This window comes from Panthera uncia (assembly GCF_023721935.1).
Source record: "Panthera uncia isolate 11264 chromosome C1 unlocalized genomic scaffold, Puncia_PCG_1.0 HiC_scaffold_3, whole genome shotgun sequence".
NCBI lineage: Eukaryota > Metazoa > Chordata > Mammalia > Carnivora > Felidae > Panthera > Panthera uncia.
The window spans coordinates 6,870,652-6,891,788 of NW_026057584.1; the positions used below are offsets into that span (position 1 = coordinate 6,870,652).

Below are 21,137 nucleotides of genomic sequence, written 5' to 3' on the forward strand. Positions count from 1 at the left end.
TTCAGATTCTGTGTCTCCCTCTCTCTCTGACCCTCCCCCGTTCATGCTCTGTCTCTCCCTGTCTCAAAAATAAATAAAACGTTAAAAAAAAAAATTAAAAAAAAAAAAAAACACCATATTTTGTTTCCTTTGTGGAAAGCAGAACATTCTACATTATTTTTCTTTGTTCTTTGGTGCCTTCTCATTTTCATTAGTGTAATACAAACAACAGTTGGTGAAAGAAAGCACTGAGAAGCGTGTTCTATGTGACTAAACACCCTGTCAGTTACAAAGGTTGACCAGAAAAGGACATCACCAATTGGGCTGGCTATAAGCAGATACAGCATAAGAAAATCTGTGAATTATAAATGTATTTTTTAAAGGAATTTTTAAACTCAAATCATTAACAAATATCAACAGTGCACACACCACTCACAAAAATGCCAAACAGAAGAGAGGTACCAAGGAAGCATCCAATCAAGAAAGCACAACACTCAGCCACCAAACACAGGAGTCCGAAGTGCACAAATCCTGACAAGTAGAAAATGTCTAAAGTTCACTATTACAGGCAAAGAGCTCCAGACTGAAGTAAAACGACTTCTAACAACATGCTGCTTACAAGAATTACAATCTAAAATAACAAGGAAAAACTGAAGCTAGAAGTGAGGGTGGGAGAGGGAAGTACGCATTATTAAATTCTGAACAAAAAAAGATGGCAATGTTAGCATCAGAGTACAGTGAGTGGTAAGAACTATTCAGTGTGAACAAGACGGTACCTTATTGACAAATGGCTACTCAGTAATGGTGGTATTAACATCCACGTGCTTTTTTTTTTAAAGAGCTTCAAAAATGATGAAGGTGAAACATGTTGCAAATGTAAGAATAAAATGACAAATATAATTGTCCTGAAATAGAGTAATTCTTCATCAGTCTATGGAAGATCAGGTAAATTAAAAACAGGATCATAAGAAGACCTAAACAACAAATTTCATAAATGATGACAAAGACCAAACATTACTCCCTTTGGTAAATACATCATCCTTCAAGTAAATGGTATCTCACGTTTTATAATCGGTGATCTTAATGCAGACACCTATAAATATCACTGAGTGACAAGATGCAGAAAAAATTAAACTAGTGAAAACTGCAGATTCACTCATAAGTGGAAGAGGCTGAGAGGCTAAACAGAGCTTCTGGTAATACCATAGGACTGGTGGGAAAAACACAAATTCAGAGCCCAATAGAGAACGAATACCTCAAATTTACAGAGGAGACTCCTGAAGGAGTATCCCATAAGGAGTGCAAAGAGACCAGCCAATGGAAGAAATAAAGCCCACATTCAAATCAGCTCTATCACAAACTGGATTTAAGATAATCTGCTGCTACCCTGCTTACCTAACTAGAAACAAAAGTAAATGCTCTCTAAGGGAAGACAGCATCACCTGAGCATAAAATTATCTTGACAGTTTCCAACCATATTTGTCAACCAAAATTAACAGGCATGCAAGAAAAAAAGACTAAAGGAACAAAAGCCAACAGAAAGGCCAGACAATAGAAGAAGACCCATAAAAGAACCAGATATTTGAGTTTTCAGACACAGACTAACATAAATATGCTTAATATAGGGACTGTGGCAGGCAACTAGAAATCTTTTTTAAAAAATCAAATGAAAATTCTCAAGCTGAAAGACAAAAGAACTGAAATGGATTTTTTTTAAGTTCGTTTATTTATTTTTGAGAGAGAGACAGAGAAAGCAAGGGAGGGGCAGAGGGAGAGAGAGAGAGAGAGAGAGAGAGAGAGAGAGAGAGGGAGGAATCCCAAGCAGACTCTGTGCAGACAGCACAGAGCCCAGTGTGGGGCTCAAACCCACGAACTGTGAGATCATGACCTGAGCCAAAAACAAGAGTTGGACTCTTAACCAACTGAGCCACCCAGGTGCCCCCTGAAATGGATTTAATAACAAACAAGAAAGACCTGAAGAACATCAAAAGATAATAATGATAATAAAACACCCCGAGAGAAAAGAATAGAAAATACTCTTTTTAAAGAATACAAAAAACAAATGGAAGAGAGTGAAAAGATCTAACACACAAGCCCCAGGATAAGAGGAAAAAATGAATGGGTAGAAGCAACACCTGAAGAAATAATAACCAAGACTTTGCCCAAACTGACAATAAAAGGAATCTAAATCCAAAGATTTCAGAAGTGCTAGGAATACTAAGCAAGATAAATACAAAGAGCTGTGCCTGGAAAAATCGTAAAAAAAACATAATAAAATTTTTAAAGTAGTAGGAAGAATATACTACTCCATCCAAGGAGCAACAATGAGTTGCTAATGAGTTTCTAACAGAAATAATGGAAGCTAAAATACAAGGACTTTTTTTTTTAATGTAAGCTATCTGTGCCACGTGGGGCTAAAACTCATGACCCTGAGACCAAGAGTCGCACGCTCCATCAACTGAGCCAGCCAGGCACCCCTACAATGACATTTCTAGATTGCTCTAAGAAAATAACTGCCATGCTAGAATTGTGTAACAAGCAAAAACATCCTTCAAAAAGGTGAAATAAAGGTATTTCAAACAAAAAGAGAAACCTATACTAAAGAAATACTGAAGGGAGTTTTTCCACACAGAAGGAATATTACCACAAATGGATCACAGAAATACAAAAAGAAATGAAAAGCAACAGAAAGGTTAAATATCCATTATAAATCTAAATGAAGGTCCTATGAGGCTTCAAATATTTATAAAATTAAAGAAACCAGCAGAAAGGCTAGAGGATAGTACAGAGATGGTTGTTTTTTATTTAAGTACCACAACTTAATTGTAATTTCAATTATGATTTCAGTAGCAATGAAGAGTATAGAGAGTGTAAAGGCTCTAGGGTCCTTGCGTTATCTGGGAAGCACTAGAAGTATACTTCTTTATTTAGTACTTTAGTACTCTTATTAGAATTTAATTAAAGTCAAGGATGTATTTTGTAATCTGTAAAATATACACTAAAATAATGTATACACTTGTTTTTAATGTTTGTTTATTTTTGAGAAAGAGAGACAGAGCATGAGCAGGGGAGGGGCAGAGAGAGAGGGAGATACAGGATCTGAAGCAGGCTCCAGGCTCCAAGCTGTCAGCGCAGAGCCCAATGAGGGGCTCAAACCCACGAACCGTGAGATCATGACCTGAGCCAAAGTCAGACGCTCAACTAACTGAGCCACCCAAATACCCCTAAAATAATGCATACAAAACAAGCCATAACAGGGGCACCTGGATGGCCCAGTCGGTTAAGTGTCCAACTTCGGCTCAGGTCATGATCTCACGGTTTGTGTGTTTGAGCCCCACATCTGCTGGCTCTGTGCTGACAGCTTAGAGCCTGGAGCCTGCTTTGGATTCTGTGTCTCCCTCCTTCTCTGCCCCTCCCCTGCTTGCACTCTGTCTCTCTCTCCTTCAAAAATAAACAAACATTAAAAAAAAAAATTAAAAAAAATTAAAGAACTGAATCTTTAAAAAAAAAAAAGCTATAACAGAAGGTTAAAAGAAATAATTAATCCATTTAAGAAAGGAAGAAATGTGTGAAAAAATATAAAAAGACATAAAGAATATGTTAGATTTATACCCAAATACAAGAGTATCTAAACTAATCACAGATTAAAAATAATCCAACCCAACTGAAAATATAATCCCATTAAATAATACAATGGTTAATTTTAAAAACCACAAAACCATATGTTGCTTACAAGAGATACACCCTATATATAAACAAAAAGGCTTGAAAGCAAAAGAATCGAAAATTATGTACCATTACTCAAAATAATTACCAACCACAAAAAAGCTATTGCAGCTATAGTAACATCAAAGTAAACTTTAAGGCAAAAAAATATGAAGAGAACAGAAGGTTATTTCATAAAAGGCTCAATCTAGTAAGAATATAAAATAACCCTAAATCTATATGCACTTAAACATAACCCTCTACATATATAAAGCAGGACTAGCAGAATGAAAACAAAAACCAGGTAAGTACAAAATCACAGGAGGTTTTAATCAATCTTAATAATTAATAGGAAAAGTGGAAAAACAAATCAGTGGGTTATAAAATATTTGAGAAAAATAACTAAACCTTTGTCCTAATCAACTGCATACAGGAACTACTGAATCTGAGTTACAGTCAAATGCACATGGAACATTTATGAAAACTTGTAGCTGATAAAAAGTCTCATCAATTTCAAAGGTTTAAAATCACAAAGTATATTCTCTGATCATAGTAAAATTAAGCTAGAAATCAATAACAATACAACAAGAAAAATCCCCCAAGTGCCATGATATTAGGAAATGTACAGATCACAAAAGATACAAAATAATATACATTATGAGTCCCATTTATATCAAATATCTAAAACCATCAAAACTAATCTACAGTATTGGATGGTCAGGATAGTGTTTACATTTGGAGAGGGGAGGGTAACCATGACTGTGAGAGATCATGAGCGGAGCCTCTCTGGGCCTGGATATGTTCTATCACTCAATCTGAGTGGTCATTACACATCAAGCTTGCACTTATATTCATGTATTTTTTCGTAGGCAAGTCATTTTTCCATTTAAAAACTTATCTGAAATATATAGTTTCAGTAAAGTGGAAATTCTGCATTGATAAACTCCTTTGGAAAGTTATAGTAGTAAAAATACACCTTCAGCATAAATCTGTAATTTTATGATCATAAAGCTGAAAATAATTTTAAAACATGTTAGAAAATGAGAAGGAAAGAAGCATGAAGGTAAATGAGAATTTTTACCTGGTAACTTCAGCCCCACCATTACTAGATGAAATCTACTTTAAAAGAAAAAAAAAAAAAAAGACAGGGGTACCTGGGTGGCTCAGTCAGTTAAGCATCCAACTTCAGCTCAGGTGGTGATCTCATGGTTCATGAGTTCGAGCCCTGTGTCGGGCTCTGCGCTGACAGCTCAGAGCCTGGAGCCTGCTTCCAATACTGTGTCTCCCTCTCTCTCTGCCCTTCCCCCATGCTCACTCACTCGCTCTCAAAAATAAAAAAGACAAAGCACTAAAACTATCACAACCAGTGAGGGCAAATTTAGACAGAGAAAGCCAATGAATAAGGTAATTTGAACCCTAAAAATACAGTGTCTAACTATCTGAAAGCCCATGAAAAAAACTAATTCATAAAGAGAGAAATTCAAATAGCCAATGTTCAACCTCACTTTGATAGTTGAAGAAACAAATCAAAACAAATTACCCTTTTTATTTGAGAGAAAGAGAGAACGTGAGCAGGGTAGAGGGGCAGGGGGAGAGAGAGAATCTCAAGCAGGCTCCACATTCCGCGTGGAGCCAGATGCAAGGCTCAATCCCACAACCCTGGGACCATGACCTGAGCTGAAATCAACAGTTGGACGCTCAACTGACTTGAGTCACCCAGGTACCCCAACAAATTACCATTTTTAAACTATCAAAATGGCAAAGATATCCTAGAATGTTAAAACATGGTGTTTGTAAAAGGATTTAAAAAAAGAACTTTTAGGGCGCCTGGGTGGCTTAGTCAGTTAAGCATCCCACTTAAGCTCAGGTCATGATCTCACAGTTTGTGGGTTCAAGCCCCACATCGGGCTCTGTGCTGACAATGCAGAGCCTGCTCAGGATTCTCTCTCTCCTCTCTCTCTCTGCCCCTCCCCTGCTAGAGCATGTGCACATGTTCTCACTCTCTCTCTCTCTCTCTCTCTCTCTCTAAAAATAAATCAACTTAAGAAAAAAAGAACTTTCATGAAGTCCCATTGATATAAGTTCTAAGGGCAAGTTGGCAATGAGATATGAAAAGCCTCTAAGTTTTCAGAGATTAGTATTAACATGTTTAATCATCAGAAACATATAATTTCACATTACAGAGGCTGGAACCTAAAGCTGGCAAATTCCCTTCTTCTCTTCATGCCACTTTTTTGGCCTTGTGAGGGGGCGGCCCCACCTGAAGGTGAGAAGGCAGAAGACATCGTGAGCTCTACTCCCCATCTTCTGGAAGCTCCCGCTGCCGCCACGCCACCAAGGAAGAATCTGAAGGCAATCTCTACGTCTCCAGCCTCACCCCAGCCTCACACTGTTCTTAAAGAACAGGACGACAAGCAGACCCCCTCTAGTTACATGAGCCTCGTTTGTGACACCTCCTCCATGCAGCCTGTCTAAAATCTCTCCCCTCCCCACATACCTTCCCCCATGTCCCTTGGCAGTCTCTTGTCCTATGGGCCCTCATTTCTTATAACGTTATAGCTCTCTGGCCATCCGGGGGAGAAATAAAAATGGAGCCTTTTGTACTGTGGAGTAAATGTACTCATGCTTCTCAGCTACCAAAGGTTTCCAACCGCAGCAGCTTTCACGGACTGATTGTAGCAGGCAGGCAATTTAGTAGACATTGTGCAATTGGGGAATTACTCCAGGAATAGCTGGAAAACCAAACGAGATGTCCCAGGAAACGCAGCAGCTTCTGGACAAATGCATTCGTCCTGCACTTGCTCCTGGCGCACGTGTGCCAAGCAATGGCCAAGTCCACGGCCGGGCCCTGCCTTTCGGGAGGGCCGACTTCAGACAGACCCACACGGGGACTCGGGCAGTTTGCTGTATGGTAAGTACCAGGTTCGGGGTGTGGACGAGAAATACTGCAGGGGTGACTGAGGGGGAAGATCATCAAGTGTGAATTTTAAGCCGAGAAAATACTTCTATTGCTCACAGCTCCAGAACTGCCGGACTCTCTACGGAAGCATGACCGGCGGGAAGCGGGCCGTGAACTCGCCCCGTGTATCTCCATGTTCCATACGCCGTCATGGATCACTCATGGGATGAGCTTGCCTACCTACGCATGTTTCTGTAACCTCAGTATTAATCTTTCTCTTGTCCCCTCTCAGTACATCCTCAGGTGAAAAGGCAGTTTTTAAAGCACTAACGAAATCAAAAATAAATGTGAGAGAATCGGTGCCTCGTCCCTGAAGGCTGGGAATCGTCCGTGACTACCTGACAGAGATGTGGTTCCAGAGGTTTCTCCAACACAGACTGCCTCCACATCTGCAAGTCCAGTGTGGGCACTCTGCACACATTTCCCATAGAGACAACATACAAATCAGGGTTCACTGTCGGAGCAGGCTGACAGAGCTCCGAATTAACTCACATGGTACCAAAAGCATAGTGCCATCCTATTTTTTCCATATTTTTACTGAGATATAATTCCCACACAGTTCACCCTTTTAAAGTGTACAACTTAGTGGCTTTTAGCATACTCCCAAAGTTGGGCAACTATCACCTGTATCTAATTTTAGAAACTTTTGTCACCCCTGAAAAAAGCCTGTACCTCCAGCAACCGTCCCTCCCTCCTCCACAGGCCCCCGCCCCCACCACTCAGCTACTTTCTGTCTCTACAGATTTGCCTACTGTGGCATTTCATATTAAATGGAATCATCAAATATGTGGCCTTTTGTGTCTGGCTTCTTTCATTTAGCTAACGTGTCCAAAGCTCATATAAGTCGTGACATGTATCACCCATTTTTCAGAGGCCTTTTAACAGCTCCTACTTTGTACCTCAAATGGAATTCCATTTCCAAGAATTTAAAGAAATAATCAGAAATGCACCAAAGGATCTGCGTCCAAGTGCATATCACAATATTACTTACGATAGGAAAATACATTCAATATAGGGACTGGTTAAATTTAACACACATATACGCTGAAATACTATGCAACAGTAATACACAAGATTTTAGAGGACATTACAAGCGAAAAGGCTCACTGTTAACTAAAGAAAGAAGGTTAAAAAACCATATTTTATAAAATGTATTTGGTGGGAATGACATCGGCCGAAATTATTACCAGTTATCTTTGGGTAATAGGAATATGGATTGTTTTAAATTTCCTATTTACATTTACATACTTGAAAATTTTCTTCAATAACTGGATCAGAAAAGTGTTTTGTCTTTTTATTTTAAATTTTTTTTAATGTTTATTTTTGAGAGAGAGAGAGAGACAGAGTGTGAGCAGGGGAGAGGCAGAGAAGGAGGGAGACACAGAATCCAAAGCAGGCTCCAGGCTCTGAACTGTCAGCACGGAGCCTGACACAGGGCTCAAACCCACGAACCAGGAGATCATGATCTGAGTCGAAGCTGGATGCTTAACCGACTGAGCCACCCAGGCACCCCTGAAAAGTATTTTGTCTTTAATCACACTCTTCTACTGGGAGAAAAAACAACCTTCAGAATGTGAACAGAAAGGCACTCAGAGTTCAATTAAGAGTCCCTCATGTTTTCATCACATAGACAATTTCATTGTGTATATAATTATATACATACACACACACATAATGAAAATGAGAATAAGCTAATCAGTGGGTTGTTTTTAAAAGTTGTGAAAAGCAGAAAAGAGACAATGAATATAAATGCAGAAACTCAATTAGGTGCCAGAAAAAATGGAACTGATCAATAATCCAAGAACTGGTTCCCATATAAAACAACAAAAGTGATGGAGTTTAAGAAATCTGACAAGAAAAACAAAAGCTAAACAAATGAAATTAGAAATACAAAAGGGATATAACCAGACACACTGATGCTTCAAGTGCAAATAATATATGCCACTGAATTTGAAGGTGCAGGATAAGTGGGAAAGTAAAATACAAAAATGAAGTCAAGCAGTAAAAAAGCTCCAATCATCAGGAAGCAAAAACAAACCTTTTCACAGCCTTACCTCCCTGAAGAGTCCTTATGACCGAGAATTTAAAGTAATTTCTCTCAGCTGTTCAAGAAACCGTCAATTCTAAAGCCATATAAAGTGTTCCAGAACACATAAAGTTATGGAAAGTTACTAAATTAATTTTATGGGGCTAGTCTAACTCTGGGATCAAAACAGCAAAGGCTACCTACCTCCTACTCCAGAGGAAATGTCCATCCATACACATTAGATAGGAAAAGCCTAAACAAAACGAGGTTGTAAAATCTAACATGGCCAAGACCAACTTATTATTAGGAAGTGTGTAAATACCTAAAACCAACATGATCAACTAAATTAATGCTCAAAACACCCCAATAAAAGTCAACACCTCTTCCTATTAACACTCTAAAAGCCACAAATCACAGAATAATCCACTTACATAGTTTTCAAAGTATCTCCCCAGCTAGTAAGTAAACAATAAAATTGATGGTGAAAAAGTAAAAACATTCCAAGTAAATCGAAGCATCAAGTAAGAGAGACCACCAGGGAAGTCTGACTAATTCGATAAGCCATGAACCAGAACCAAGAGCAGTTAGATACATCAAAACAAAATAAATAGAAGTTTAAATGGAGGAAGAAAAATCCCATTTGCAACAGCAACGTCAATAATCAGCCCATAAATAAATAAAACAAAACCTGAAACTATCCGAAACTAACATGCAAAATGTCAGATCCTAAATGTAAAGAAAGTTACGCACTTTGATGGAGTTACAAAAGAATTGAAAAAAAAAAATCAGGTAGCATACTTTACTTCTAGATGGACTAGCTTAATCATAGAAACATACTTTTAAATACTCCACTCCTGCCCTTAGAATCACACTTTATACAGAACGATTTTAAAGTCAGCCCCTGAAACCAAAATTACAGTCACACCAGAAATGCTATCTATATAGTGATTAAAAAATATGAGGAACATTTAGATCAACTGACATGGAAAAATGTCCACCATAAATTCTCAAGAGGGGGGAGGGAAAAAAAAAAAAAAGCAAGTGTAAAACAAAAGGATCATAAAAATCTCATGGTGTATGTGGGTGAAGGCACACATACTTAGAAATAAAGACAGGGGCGCCTGGGTGGCTCAAGTTGGTTAAGCATCCGACTTCGGCTCAGGTCATGATCTCACACTCCGCAGGTTCGAGCCCCGCATCGGGCTCTGTGCTGACAGCTCGGAGCCTGGAGCCTGGAGCCTGGAGCCTGGAGCCTGCTTTGGATTCTGTGTCTCCCTCTCTCTGACCCTCTCCCGTTCACACTCTTTCTCTGTCTCAAAAATAAATAAACATTAAAAAAATTTTTTTTTTTTTTTTTTTTTTAAAGAAATACAGACAACCACTCTAGAGTGAGCACCTGGCTACCTCTGGACAGTGAGGTCACATGAATTTATGCCCTTAGAACTTTTGCAAAAAGTACAACATAACTGCTATAAATTGGGCAGGTGGCAGGGGGTACGAGGACAGTCTAAAAGTAAAGAAGAAAAGAAATACACCAAAATATCAACAGTATATGTCTTGAGGTAGCTGAATTATGGTTACGTGCTTCAACATATTTTCCCGTGTTTTCCAAATTTTCTACAATAATCATAAGAAACAAAGCTCTGTGCAAAACCTAGAGAAATGTAACAACACGTTAAAAACAGTTCACTTGGACCCTCTTGTTCTTTCGAGCTTACATGTGCCAAATTCCCAGTTTTTCTCCAACCACAGTATGATTTTCAACATTAAATTCAAAATTTACCAGGAAGCATTCCAATCAGAGAAAAGAACTGCTCGCACGCACGTGTTCAAATTAAAAAGGAAAGCTACACATGGTGAAGAATCGAGAAAGGTGTGGTCCGGAGTCTTACCGTGAAACTGTTGTTGACGTTCTTGGTGCTGGATTCAGCCACGCTGGCATCTGTCAGGTCCACCTCGTCAAATATGATGGACTGCAGAGAGGCACAGGCACCAGGGTCAGTGCGCAGCCAAGGCACCCAGCCCAGCATTGCCCCCCCACTCTCCTCAACCCTAGTCAAACACCCACAGATGCCCACGTGCCTGGAACCCTGGAACCTTGAGCACTTGACACTTGAGGACTAAAGGTGCAGTGACTACACACGGAGCACAGAGCTCACAGGTAGAGCTCCGGGTGTTAATCCAGGAGTTCATTAGTGATTGCATTCGTGGAAGCAAAACAAAACACTGTGATTTCTGTATTTAACTTTTGTACTGCTCAGCATTTCACTTTTATATGTGAAATATGCCTTCCCACAGAGTCCACCTGAGGGAACAGGGGTCCAGACTGAGGATCTCCTGTCCTTCCGGTTTTGGTTTGTCCAGCCAACACACTTAGCGGGAAAGGTCCTGGCTGAAATAAATAATTCTAGGAAGAGAGACCAACCCAAATAGAAGGGATGTGGCCATGAACAACAACAACAAAAAAAAAAACCAAGGGAGCAGAGCAGAAGGAATTCAGTCCTGAGGAGAGAGACCACCAGACTCCAGGAGGAGGATGGGAGAATGAATGAGTCCTGGGACCTTCTCCCCAGCCCATTTCCACCCTCACTCTCCCCCTCCAAATCCCCTCATCAGTCCACACCTCCCACTTACCTTACTGTCCCCTCTAAGAGGAGTCTACTGGGAACCCTGGAGGAAATGCTAATGACTTAGACTCAGCCTTTTAAGTAACCTCCTCCCCCCACTCCATACACACAAAGAACTAAAATAACTATGAGTGTTTTGTTTTGTTTTTTTAAATGAGGGATGTGGTCAGAACCCTATCTAAACAAGTTGTTCTGTTCAATTTCACATTTGAATGCACTCCCTAGGGATACATCTCCAACACAAATCTGGAATCCGAATCATTTACATTTTAATACCAAAATATAAGTATTGACAACAATACTAATACTGGTATTCAGAATACCAAAAACTAGCTTTGCATTTACTGCATTTATGTAAACAGAGCAGTAATTTAGTGGGTTTGACTGGCTCCTTGTCTTCCACTAAGCTGCCTGGTGGCTCTCACGGTAAAGCTCACATACAAGATTGCACATGGAAAGAAGGACCACGGCCAGAAGCCTAGAGACAGAATCTCAGTTCTGCTCACACACCAAGAAGCCCAACATACTTCAGAAACACTTTTAATCAGTTTCATAGATATTTACTACCTGTCTCCAAACTAAGCTGTACACGTTAAAGGTGTACAGCTTTTTGCTTGCCAATTATACCTCAATAAAGCACTTTTTTAAAAAAGACATTTTAATTTTAGTCCGTAATAAAAGAGTTCTAAGGCTGTGACCCCCCAATCCTTCCGAAAGAAGGATCTCTAACTGTAATTTGATTATTTCTGTGACATTTCCCCTTTTCTTCATTGGTGACATATGACATTAAGGAAAGAGAAAAATGAGTAAAAGTCAGTGTCTGTAAGAAATAGAACATGGCTTGAGACAAATTAAAGCTAGCACCCTAGAGTATTGCCAAACTCACTGGAAGTAACAGATCCAAGAAGCGAAGGTTTCTCCCAAGACGCGGACCCCGTGGGAACCCTCTCCCCGGCGGCCCCTCCACCGCATCTCACCTTGGCCGTTTTTGCATAGTACAGCGTCCGCCCCCGCAGCTTGAAGTATCTCCTTTTTGATCGCTGGAATGAATTGTTCTGTTTGGTCAGCATCCCCTCTTTGATGACGGTCTGAAAGCACAGAAATGATTCATAAGCAAGCGTTTGCATGGTGCCCTCGGGCCCGTCCGGCAGAACTGCACACAGACGGGCCAGTGCGTGCATGTCCCTAACGGGCCAGTGGCCTAACTGAAGGAGGGATTCCCCCACTCTCCCCAGACTTATGGACCGGCCGAGCGCGCTGCTTGGGGGGGGGGGGGGGGGCAGGCTACACGATTCTCTGAGGGACACCAGCGTGCCTGAGTGGTGAGGTTGTCTGGGGCCCAAGGTGTGCCCGGCTATGCCCTGGGGATCAGCAGCAGGGGACGTGAAGGCTTGCAGGCCAACAGTAGGCAGCAAGGGGCCAGAGCATTTTCCAACTTCAGCGTTTGGTATTTTTCAGCTATTCTTGGCCCCGTCTCCGTGTTCTCTGGCTTCCTGCCATTTCTCAGGATCCTGTTGCCAAAACTGTCGACGTAGGTTGCTGTGGGGTTCAGCGTAGCTGCAGGCCTGCACCCCACTCAACCGTCACCCCATTCACAAGCTAGGCATGTGCCTCCGCCCACGCTGCAGAGAGAAGTTCCACGACCAAAGTCACGAAAACTCCTCTCATCCCATAAATCTGATGCATCCGCCACAAACTGGAGTTCCCTTAACAATCCAGGTGGACAGCACTCCACTCACCTTGGCTCAGTGAAAGCCAAGAATGGGACATGCCTTCTCCTGGACCTGCTTCTCTCTTGTGCTGTCCCCTGTGCTGGTCTGACAGGACAAAAGGAGCCCTGCAGAGCACTCAGAAGTTAAATGCTCAAGGAACCACTTGATCATTACACATCTGAACCGCTGGGAGCCACTAAGAGTCAAAACGAATAAACAACGTGCATGAAACAAGAGCCTGGCTCTCGGCATGTGCACCCCGTTTTCCCCAGCTGACAGAAACGGCCATTCTCCACAGAGTCCCACCATGGAGTCAGGCAGAATGCACAAAACTCTGCTCAAGTACACAAATACTGGTTCAGAGGAGTTTGGGTTGAATTACCCAATCCCACATTGCTTTGCACTCTAAGTAACTTCTTTAAGAAAGTATCTGTCGGAAGCACTTGGGTGCTGTGGCCACCGAAGACGACGTAAGACAAAACCAGACACAGAAACTTCACGTAACCCAAACACATCAGAAGGCAAGAGTGGAACAGCAGCGCTGCCCGGTCCCAACATCAGCCAACTCCAGACAGAGAAGCGGGGAGCTTGGGATGCAGTCACCCCCCACCCCAAGAAGCATGACAAAGAAAGCCTCCTGTCCCACACACACCACTAACACCGGGTCAGGCACCAGAACCCCAACCTGAGCAGCCCCGGGGGGGGGGGGGGGGCCTGGGATGCCCCTGCCACTGGGCATCCTCTCCATGGGCCTCCCGGGCAGGGGAGCCGCCCGTGCCGGCTCCCGACCATGTGCCAGGTACCGTGGGGTCTGTGGGGGCAGGGCTGGCCTAGCAGGACGAACAGCAACCTTCTCCAACTCCCAGGACAAAAATCACTGAGGAACCTCCTTCCTCAGGTAATTAAAGAGTGCCGGCAGGAGAGAGAGGAACACAGCATCACCCAGTGATCCAAGAACAGACTACTGACGACAGTCACAGAATGCAAACTGCCATCCTTAGCTACAGGACGGCGCTGGCTTTTCTGAAGTGCGGGAGCATGTGCTGAACCAGAGGCTGATCCCAGGCGGAGAGAAAGCCCCACCTCTGAACCCAGGAGCTGCAGGTAGAAACCAGTCCTCGGTACGGAAGGACTACCAGGTTGCCTCCTCACACTGTTTTCAGACCCAAGTACACATGGACACTCATGTCAACGTGCTCTTCAGAGACCTGATGCAGACCCACGGGCGCCAGCACTGCGCTCCGGGCCAGCCTCTCCTCCTTGGCCTGAGGCCTCGCTCCCAGGCAAAGCACCTCTCCTCGCCCCCACGCGTCTTGCTTACCTCTGCAGGGGGGGTCACCACTTCCATCTCTTCCCTAAATGCAAAGTTAAAAAAAAAAAAAAAAAAAAAAGACGACGACGACAAAACCAACAAGCTCCGACCCAGAAAAGTTATAATAAGTTATTTTTAAAAGATAAACGCTGCAGTATTTTTTCTTGCATCTCCCGCCACACATCTCACACATAAAAGAAAAGAAAAATTAAAACACAATCCAGTCCACCACACACACACACACATCTTTCAGAAAGCGGATGAGAGCTGCGATCTTGGGCTACCCGAGGAGGGCCGCTGTTCTATTTATAGAACAAGAGCACTCAGAAAAAGACTCTGGTGGGTTTCAGCGGAAAAGGCTGGGGAAAAGATAAAGACCAGTATTTCTTTGAAGCTTTCTCAGAAACTGTGTCTCTTCTCCTGATTCGCTGCTCGAGAATACTACAGATATGCTGCAGAATATTTTTAAACACTCAGTCAAAAGCAATGAACTAAAAGTGGTCAAGAAAATAACACCCCTGAATAATCTGCTATGTTTTGCATTTGGCAGCTTGTAACTGGCACCCACAGGAAACACTGCTCAGCTGGCAGGGCTCCTCCTCATGCCCAACAGAGCGGAGAACCAGCAGTCAAAACCCCAGACTCCAGCACAGCTCGCTCAGGGCGTGCTGGGCGGCCAGACTCCCAGAACCGTTTGGTCAAGTTCCGTGCACAAACAAAAGGGCCCACTCTGTCCTTCCAGCCATCCAGGGCACCTTCATTACCATCAGGAACAAGAAAGGACCGATTTGAAACACACTCAGGCACTGAGAATCAGGTAGAGTGCAAAAGCGAGCCCCATGCCCACCTCCAAACAGGAAATCCCCAGGCTGGACTCCAGGGATGAAACCAGCAGTCTTCGGCCCGGGCGCCACGGCCACCCGCAGTGAGCAGACAGACCGCTCCTGGCCCATGGGCGAGACTACCCGGGCACCTGCTGTTGGGGAAGTTCAAGTCTCCAGTCATCCTGCCCGGGAACAAAGGGCTGAGGAACGCAGCTCTGGAAATGCCCTTAAAGAGGCTTCAAACCAGTGGGCAGGGAAAGGCGAGAGCAGGCCCCGCGAGCCCTGCTCAAACCTGCTCTCAGATCACTGATTGTCAGGCCTGTCGGTCTCCGGCCCTCATGTACACTTTGGAAAGATGGTTCTGGCCACAGTGTGGAGGAAAGGGGGAGGGAAATCTGGAGGCATGCAGAACACTCCAGAAACTCTTATAAGAGGGCAACCGGCAACACTGAGCATCTGGGAGGGAGACAGGAAGAAGACGGCCACAGACAGGGGCAAGGAGGACTCAGGTCTCATGGGTAGGGGGATGGGGGCTTCGTCTGGGGCATGCCACAAGGGCCTCAATGCTGCCAGGGCCAGCTAAGCGGAGAGATGGCTGCGGATAAGAGGTCAGGGCGTGAGAGAAGGTTTAACAGGGAGGTGCTTCAATGAGGCCCGTATGGAGAGGCAGAAGGAGAGCAGGCGCGGGGAACAGGGAATCCCAGGACACCGGCTCGGGTGCAGAAAGGAGGCGGGAACCCAAAAGGAGGATAGAAGAAAGTGGGCACAAGGCCAGGGGCGAGGAGAAAAAACCCAAGAGGACACACTGATGATGCCAACTGGGAGGAGCCGGAGGAGGACCTGCCAGGGCGAAGCCAGAGTACAGCACCCCAAATGTGACCGGGATGGGAGGAAGCAAAAATGGGAGGTGGGTTTGTTTTTTTTTTAACCTGCACGTTTCTTAACTTTTTATAAACGTGAAATCATAGTGCACATACCGTACTTTAACTTACTATTTTTTCTGTCGAGATATATTGTCAACACCCGTCCATATTAGTGAATCTATCTCTGTCAGCTGCAGAGTATCTCCCTGTACTGATGTGCTTTATCACTCAGCTCGCGCCCTGCTGCTAGAACAGGTGGAATGCTTCCCCCTCTCAATACTACCAACAAGGCTATTGCTACAACAAAACACCTGCACGTGTCCTGGGCTAGTCCTTAAAGCAAATGAGAAGCAGCAGCATTTGGGGCTCAGGACAGCCCAGAAACAGATGCTCACAGATTGGAAAGTGTGACATGTGACAGCAGCAGCTTCTCCAGCTGGGGGGCGAGGAGGGACCAGTCAGTGGCCGGCCTAAGACAGCAGGTCACCCAAAGGGAAGGACGCTCGCAGTCCTCTACCGCACACACCACAGACACAAGTCAGCCCCGGGGGGGGCTACAGATGCGACGCAGAAGGCAGAACTTGAAGTTTCAGCAGACAATACAGGAGAACTGCCTTATGACCTTGGGACTGGGTGGCAGTGGAAGAGGGGATGGATTTCTCAAATAGGATTGAAAAAACACTAAACACAAACTGTAAGACTGCTAAAGCCAACTACATTCCAACTGAGAACTTCTGTTCATCAAAGACACCTTACAAAGAAAGGGAAGGGTGAAGTCACACGCTGGGAGAAGATACGCGCGACACTGCCAACAGCCAGAATATTCTAAGAACCCCTGCAAAATGGTAACGAAGAAAAAGAAGCTGCCAAACGGTAAACTGACAGAAGGCATGAACCAGGGTTAAGTCCAATGGTGACTGAGAGATGCTGAAGGGCAGCGGGCTGGACAGAAAGGAGCCCTGAGGGTGACATCCCAATACCCTGCTGAAAGCCTGGGTCCACACGTGCAGTTTTACCACGTGCGTTTGTGCTGCACTGACGTTTACACACATGTTCTTTAGTATGTAGAAAGAAAGGGGAAAACAAAGTCAATAAAAGGACAGAGGTAAAACCTCAGGCAGAGCTCTGCTGGCGCCATCAGCGTCTCGCGCACCGTAAGCGTAAGAACTTCCACACGTTCCTTGCTGGCCAGCCTGCCTGAGAGGACAGGGCTAGGGGCTGCAGGCGGGCCAGGAAATAAGGAGGGTGGGGAACGAGGCGGGGGAGGATAAAGAAAAGAAGAGTGACTGGGGCGCCTGGGTGGCTCAGTCGGTTAAGCCGCCGACTTCGGCTCAGGTCATGATCTCGAGGTCCGTGAGTTCGAGCCCCGCGTCGGGCCCTGTGCTGACAGCTCGGAGCCTGGAGCCTGCTTCGGATTCTGTGTCTCCCTCTCTCTGACCCTCCCCCGTTCATGCTCTGTCTCTCTCTGTCTCAAAAATAAACATAAAAAAAAAAATTTAAAAAAAGAAAAGAAGAGTGAAAAATCTAGCCAAATGTTTCACATCAGCCATCAATTTGTCCTTAAGCCTTTTGAGTCCTTCAGCAAAAACCTACATAAACCTGATTACACTAAGTCCACGCCATCCAAATTCACAAAGTTCAAAAAAAAAAAAAAAAGTGGGGCTATTACCATATAAAGTTAATAAACAAAAGAACTATTAAAATGTTTCTGTGAGGGGCGCCTGGGTGGCTTAGCCAGTTAAGCGTCTGACTTGATTTCGGCTCAGGTCATGATCTCAAGGTTCGTGTGTTTGAGCCCTGTGTCAGGCTTTGTGCTAACAGTAAGGAGCCTACTTGGGATTCTCACTCTCCTTCTCTCTCTGCCTCTCTCTAAATAAATAAATAAACTTAAAATTTTTTAAATAAATAAAATGTTTGTGAAAAAAAAGGTAAGTAAAAGTTATTGCCGTAAATTTGCATATCACTTGAAATTCTCTGGAGCGCTTTTGTATCTATTAGCTTTCTTAACAGAACAAATACATGCTAATATCCCAACTGACAAGACAACTGGCCACTGACAGACTGAGGAACTTCTCCACAATTAAACAGCTAATAACAGACCACAAAGAAACAATCAGGCCTCCTTACTCTTACATTGAACCTTCTGTGGTTTATAGTACCTGAATACCATAAACAGTATGGTTTGTTCATAAACCCAAAGGCCTAGAGGTTCTTTTAAATGCTTACTGAGTGAGTACCCACCGTACCTAGTACGTTCATGCAAGGCATTTTTACCTTTTAACCTTCACATCAACTTCAGAGGTATGTAACAATACTCCCATTTTACCGATTAGGGGACTGAGGGTCTGAAGAATTAAGTAGGTCATTCAAGGCCACATAACTAGTAGACAGAAGACCTGTAATTCAAATCTAGGGCCTACATAGCAGGCAAAAAATATTTGTTGGCAAAATGAAACATAAAAGTCTACTGATAGCTCTGATTTAAAACAAAGTAAGCAAAGGTAAATTCCTTCAGCAATTCAAGACACCACCCACAAATCCATCCCAGTTCATCCGGATTTGGAACTACCTGCAACTTACCTACAACTCCCCTCCCTACTCACTACCACCCGGTCTTATCACATCCTATCAGAAACTGAGGAAGCGTGCACACCTCAGGCCACAACTGATTATACACATTAGGTGTCTCCACGGCACCAGCAACCAGCAGGAGAGAGAGGGTACCTGCTGGGTACACATGGGTACCTGCTGTGCTGGAGAATTGCTCCCAACTCTGCACAGCCAGAACCCATATCTGAAGCCAACAATCTGACACAAAGGTGCCCCACATGAGTTTTCTAAAGACCCCAAAACCGCTAACTCGTGAAGAAAGGACAGCCTTGTTTTCTACCAATCAAGAGAACCCAACTTCCTCTTTGCCACTAACCACCCTGGCTTTCCTCCTTCGATGCACTGCCTGCAAGATGAAAAGCAACCATGTCCCCAAGCCCCTGTCACTTGAGAGTTAGGGAGATGTCCCATTCCTGTCCCACTAATATGAGGAAGGGCCAAAGCAGAAAAGCCAAAAAGTGGCCGGCCCCAAAGCATAATGCCCAAATCCCCCCAAGGAGCCGCTCCTCAATCTGTCCTTCCCTTGGTGTCCACACCCACACCCCCTAAATCTGAGGGCTCTTCTATCACTGCGGGATGCCCCCCCCCCCCAACTCCCTGCCCTCTCAGCTAACGCAGTCTCAGTTCTGAGCGGGCTAGTTGTACCGAGTGTGACCAACATCACAACGCTGAGCACACTTCCCCAGCCCCAGCCACAGGATTCGGTCTTGGTCAGACAGACCTACATGAACATCCTGCGGGGGCTGCGAATTGCTTCACTGATGTGTGAGAACACGTGTGGCTTCAGCTCCCCCCTTCCCCCTCCCTCTTGTCTCGAATGCGGACACCGCGTGTAGAGCTGTGGCAGCGATGCTGAGACCCCGAGGTGGGAGCCAGCTGGTGAGGCAGAAAAGCACAAACGATGTAGGTCTTAAGGCATCATCAATCTGCCAGACGCACTCCTGTCCAGTAAAGGTGGGTTGGCTGAGTTGGCTCCTGCTCCGTCACCATCAGTGGCTGTTCTGCTACCAAACACTGGTGTCCCTAGGTTTCCGAGGCCCCGCACCCTAAATGTGATCCGCATCCAACCAGCCTCTTCATCAGCCCCTCACTTTCTAACTTGCTCCCACCACTCGGTATTTCCTCTTACCAGCACCATCAAAGCTGACAGAAGCATGAGGCATATGCCACTCGTCCCACCTCCACTCCCCGCCCCTAACTGGTTACCCAGTACCGACTCCACTCGTTAAAGTCACTCAGGACTCCGCTCTATCTTCAGGCCCTCTGCCACAGCTTAGTTTGGATCCCCACCTCGGGCTTAAATTATTGTCTGTCTCTGTGTCTCTCAGGGATGACCCAGACCACCAGGGTCAGAACCCCCGGAACACTCATGAAACCCACTGTTCCTAAATCCCCAGAATGTGAAGACAAGAGCCCCGGCGGTGCCTGAGCACACCGCAGTGGGGGGGATCCCTGCCTTCCGCTCTCTACCACCGTGCACGCTCCGGCCTGCTGCCAGCCCTCTGCTGCCTCTCAGGTCCACTACCAGCAGCATCACCTAGCAAGTTCTGAAACGCTGCCAGCCGCTCCCCAGCAGGGGACCAGGTAGCCACAGAGTGCAAAAGCTCCCCCGGAGGATTCGGATAAGCACCCTGCGCTAACCAAGGCGTCCCTGGCCCACTCACAAACATCCCCTTGTTTTCCTGTGTCTTGAGGGAAGCCAACTGTGGCCCTTCAAGGCTCTTTTCAATCCCTCCCACCCACCCCAGAGCCTACTGCCTCAGCCCCAGAACCATCCGACCCAAACACACCGGCTCCTTTGTAGCCACCTACTTTTGGATAGATCCTTCCTCTGCTTGGAATCTGCTTGGAATACAGCTATGGATTCTATGAAGTAAAAAAAAGAAAGGTGTAGTACATATAGGGGGCATGCTACGTTTGTGTAAAAAGGATATCTGTGTGTGTATGTGTGTGTGTGTGCAGAGATAAAACTTAAAGGCAAGTATGTGCAGACAGTATCTTTAAATTTTCAAACAACAGTGGAAGAATTAACCAAAATAATAAAACAATAAAAATGGTTAGGTGGCTACCTCTGGGCGGGGGAGGGACAGAGCAGACAAGACGGGGAAGGAAGTGAGCCAGCCCTCTGGAAGGTGCGTGATTGTATAAGGACACAGAAGGGGCAGCCGCCGTCGGACGCAGCACCCCGGACAGCTCTCATGGCCCCCGTCTAAGAGCTTCCACAGATGACCCCACTTTGTCTACACAACCCGCCCAAGAGAGACACCGCACCCACTCCCGTTTGCCACAAACCAGGCAAGAAGAGAAAGACAGGGTCGGTATCTGTGCAGGGCCTACTCCATACCAGGACAGGAACTTAGTTATCAGAATCTCATTTAATCCTCACCGCACTGAACACTTACTACCCCATCTCACTTATGAAGACACTGAGGTCCATCCAGAGAGGACCTATGTCCACAGAGAAGGGACAGATGTGGGGTTCAAACCCATGTCTGTCTGATTTCAACTCTCCACATTTCA

The 21,137-nt window shown here is 44.6% G+C and overlaps 1 protein-coding gene across 4 annotated transcripts in view; it reads right to left on the minus strand.

Annotated features, from left to right (window-relative positions):
* DGKD (diacylglycerol kinase delta) overlaps positions 1-21,137 on the minus strand; it is a 111,843-nt gene that overhangs the window by 76,279 nt on the left and 14,427 nt on the right. For 2 of the 4 annotated variants that reach the window (XM_049614652.1, XM_049614651.1), the window contains exons 2-3: positions 12,274-12,384; positions 10,562-10,642 (exon numbers count right to left, since the gene is read on the minus strand). In XM_049614652.1, the coding sequence (XP_049470609.1) occupies positions 10,562-10,642; positions 12,274-12,384 (192 nt within the window). Of the gene's footprint in view, positions 1-10,561; positions 10,643-12,273; positions 12,385-14,329; positions 17,471-20,429; positions 20,484-21,137 lie in introns of those variants that run through there. The other 2 variants (XM_049614654.1, XM_049614653.1) reach the window with 2 other exon arrangements.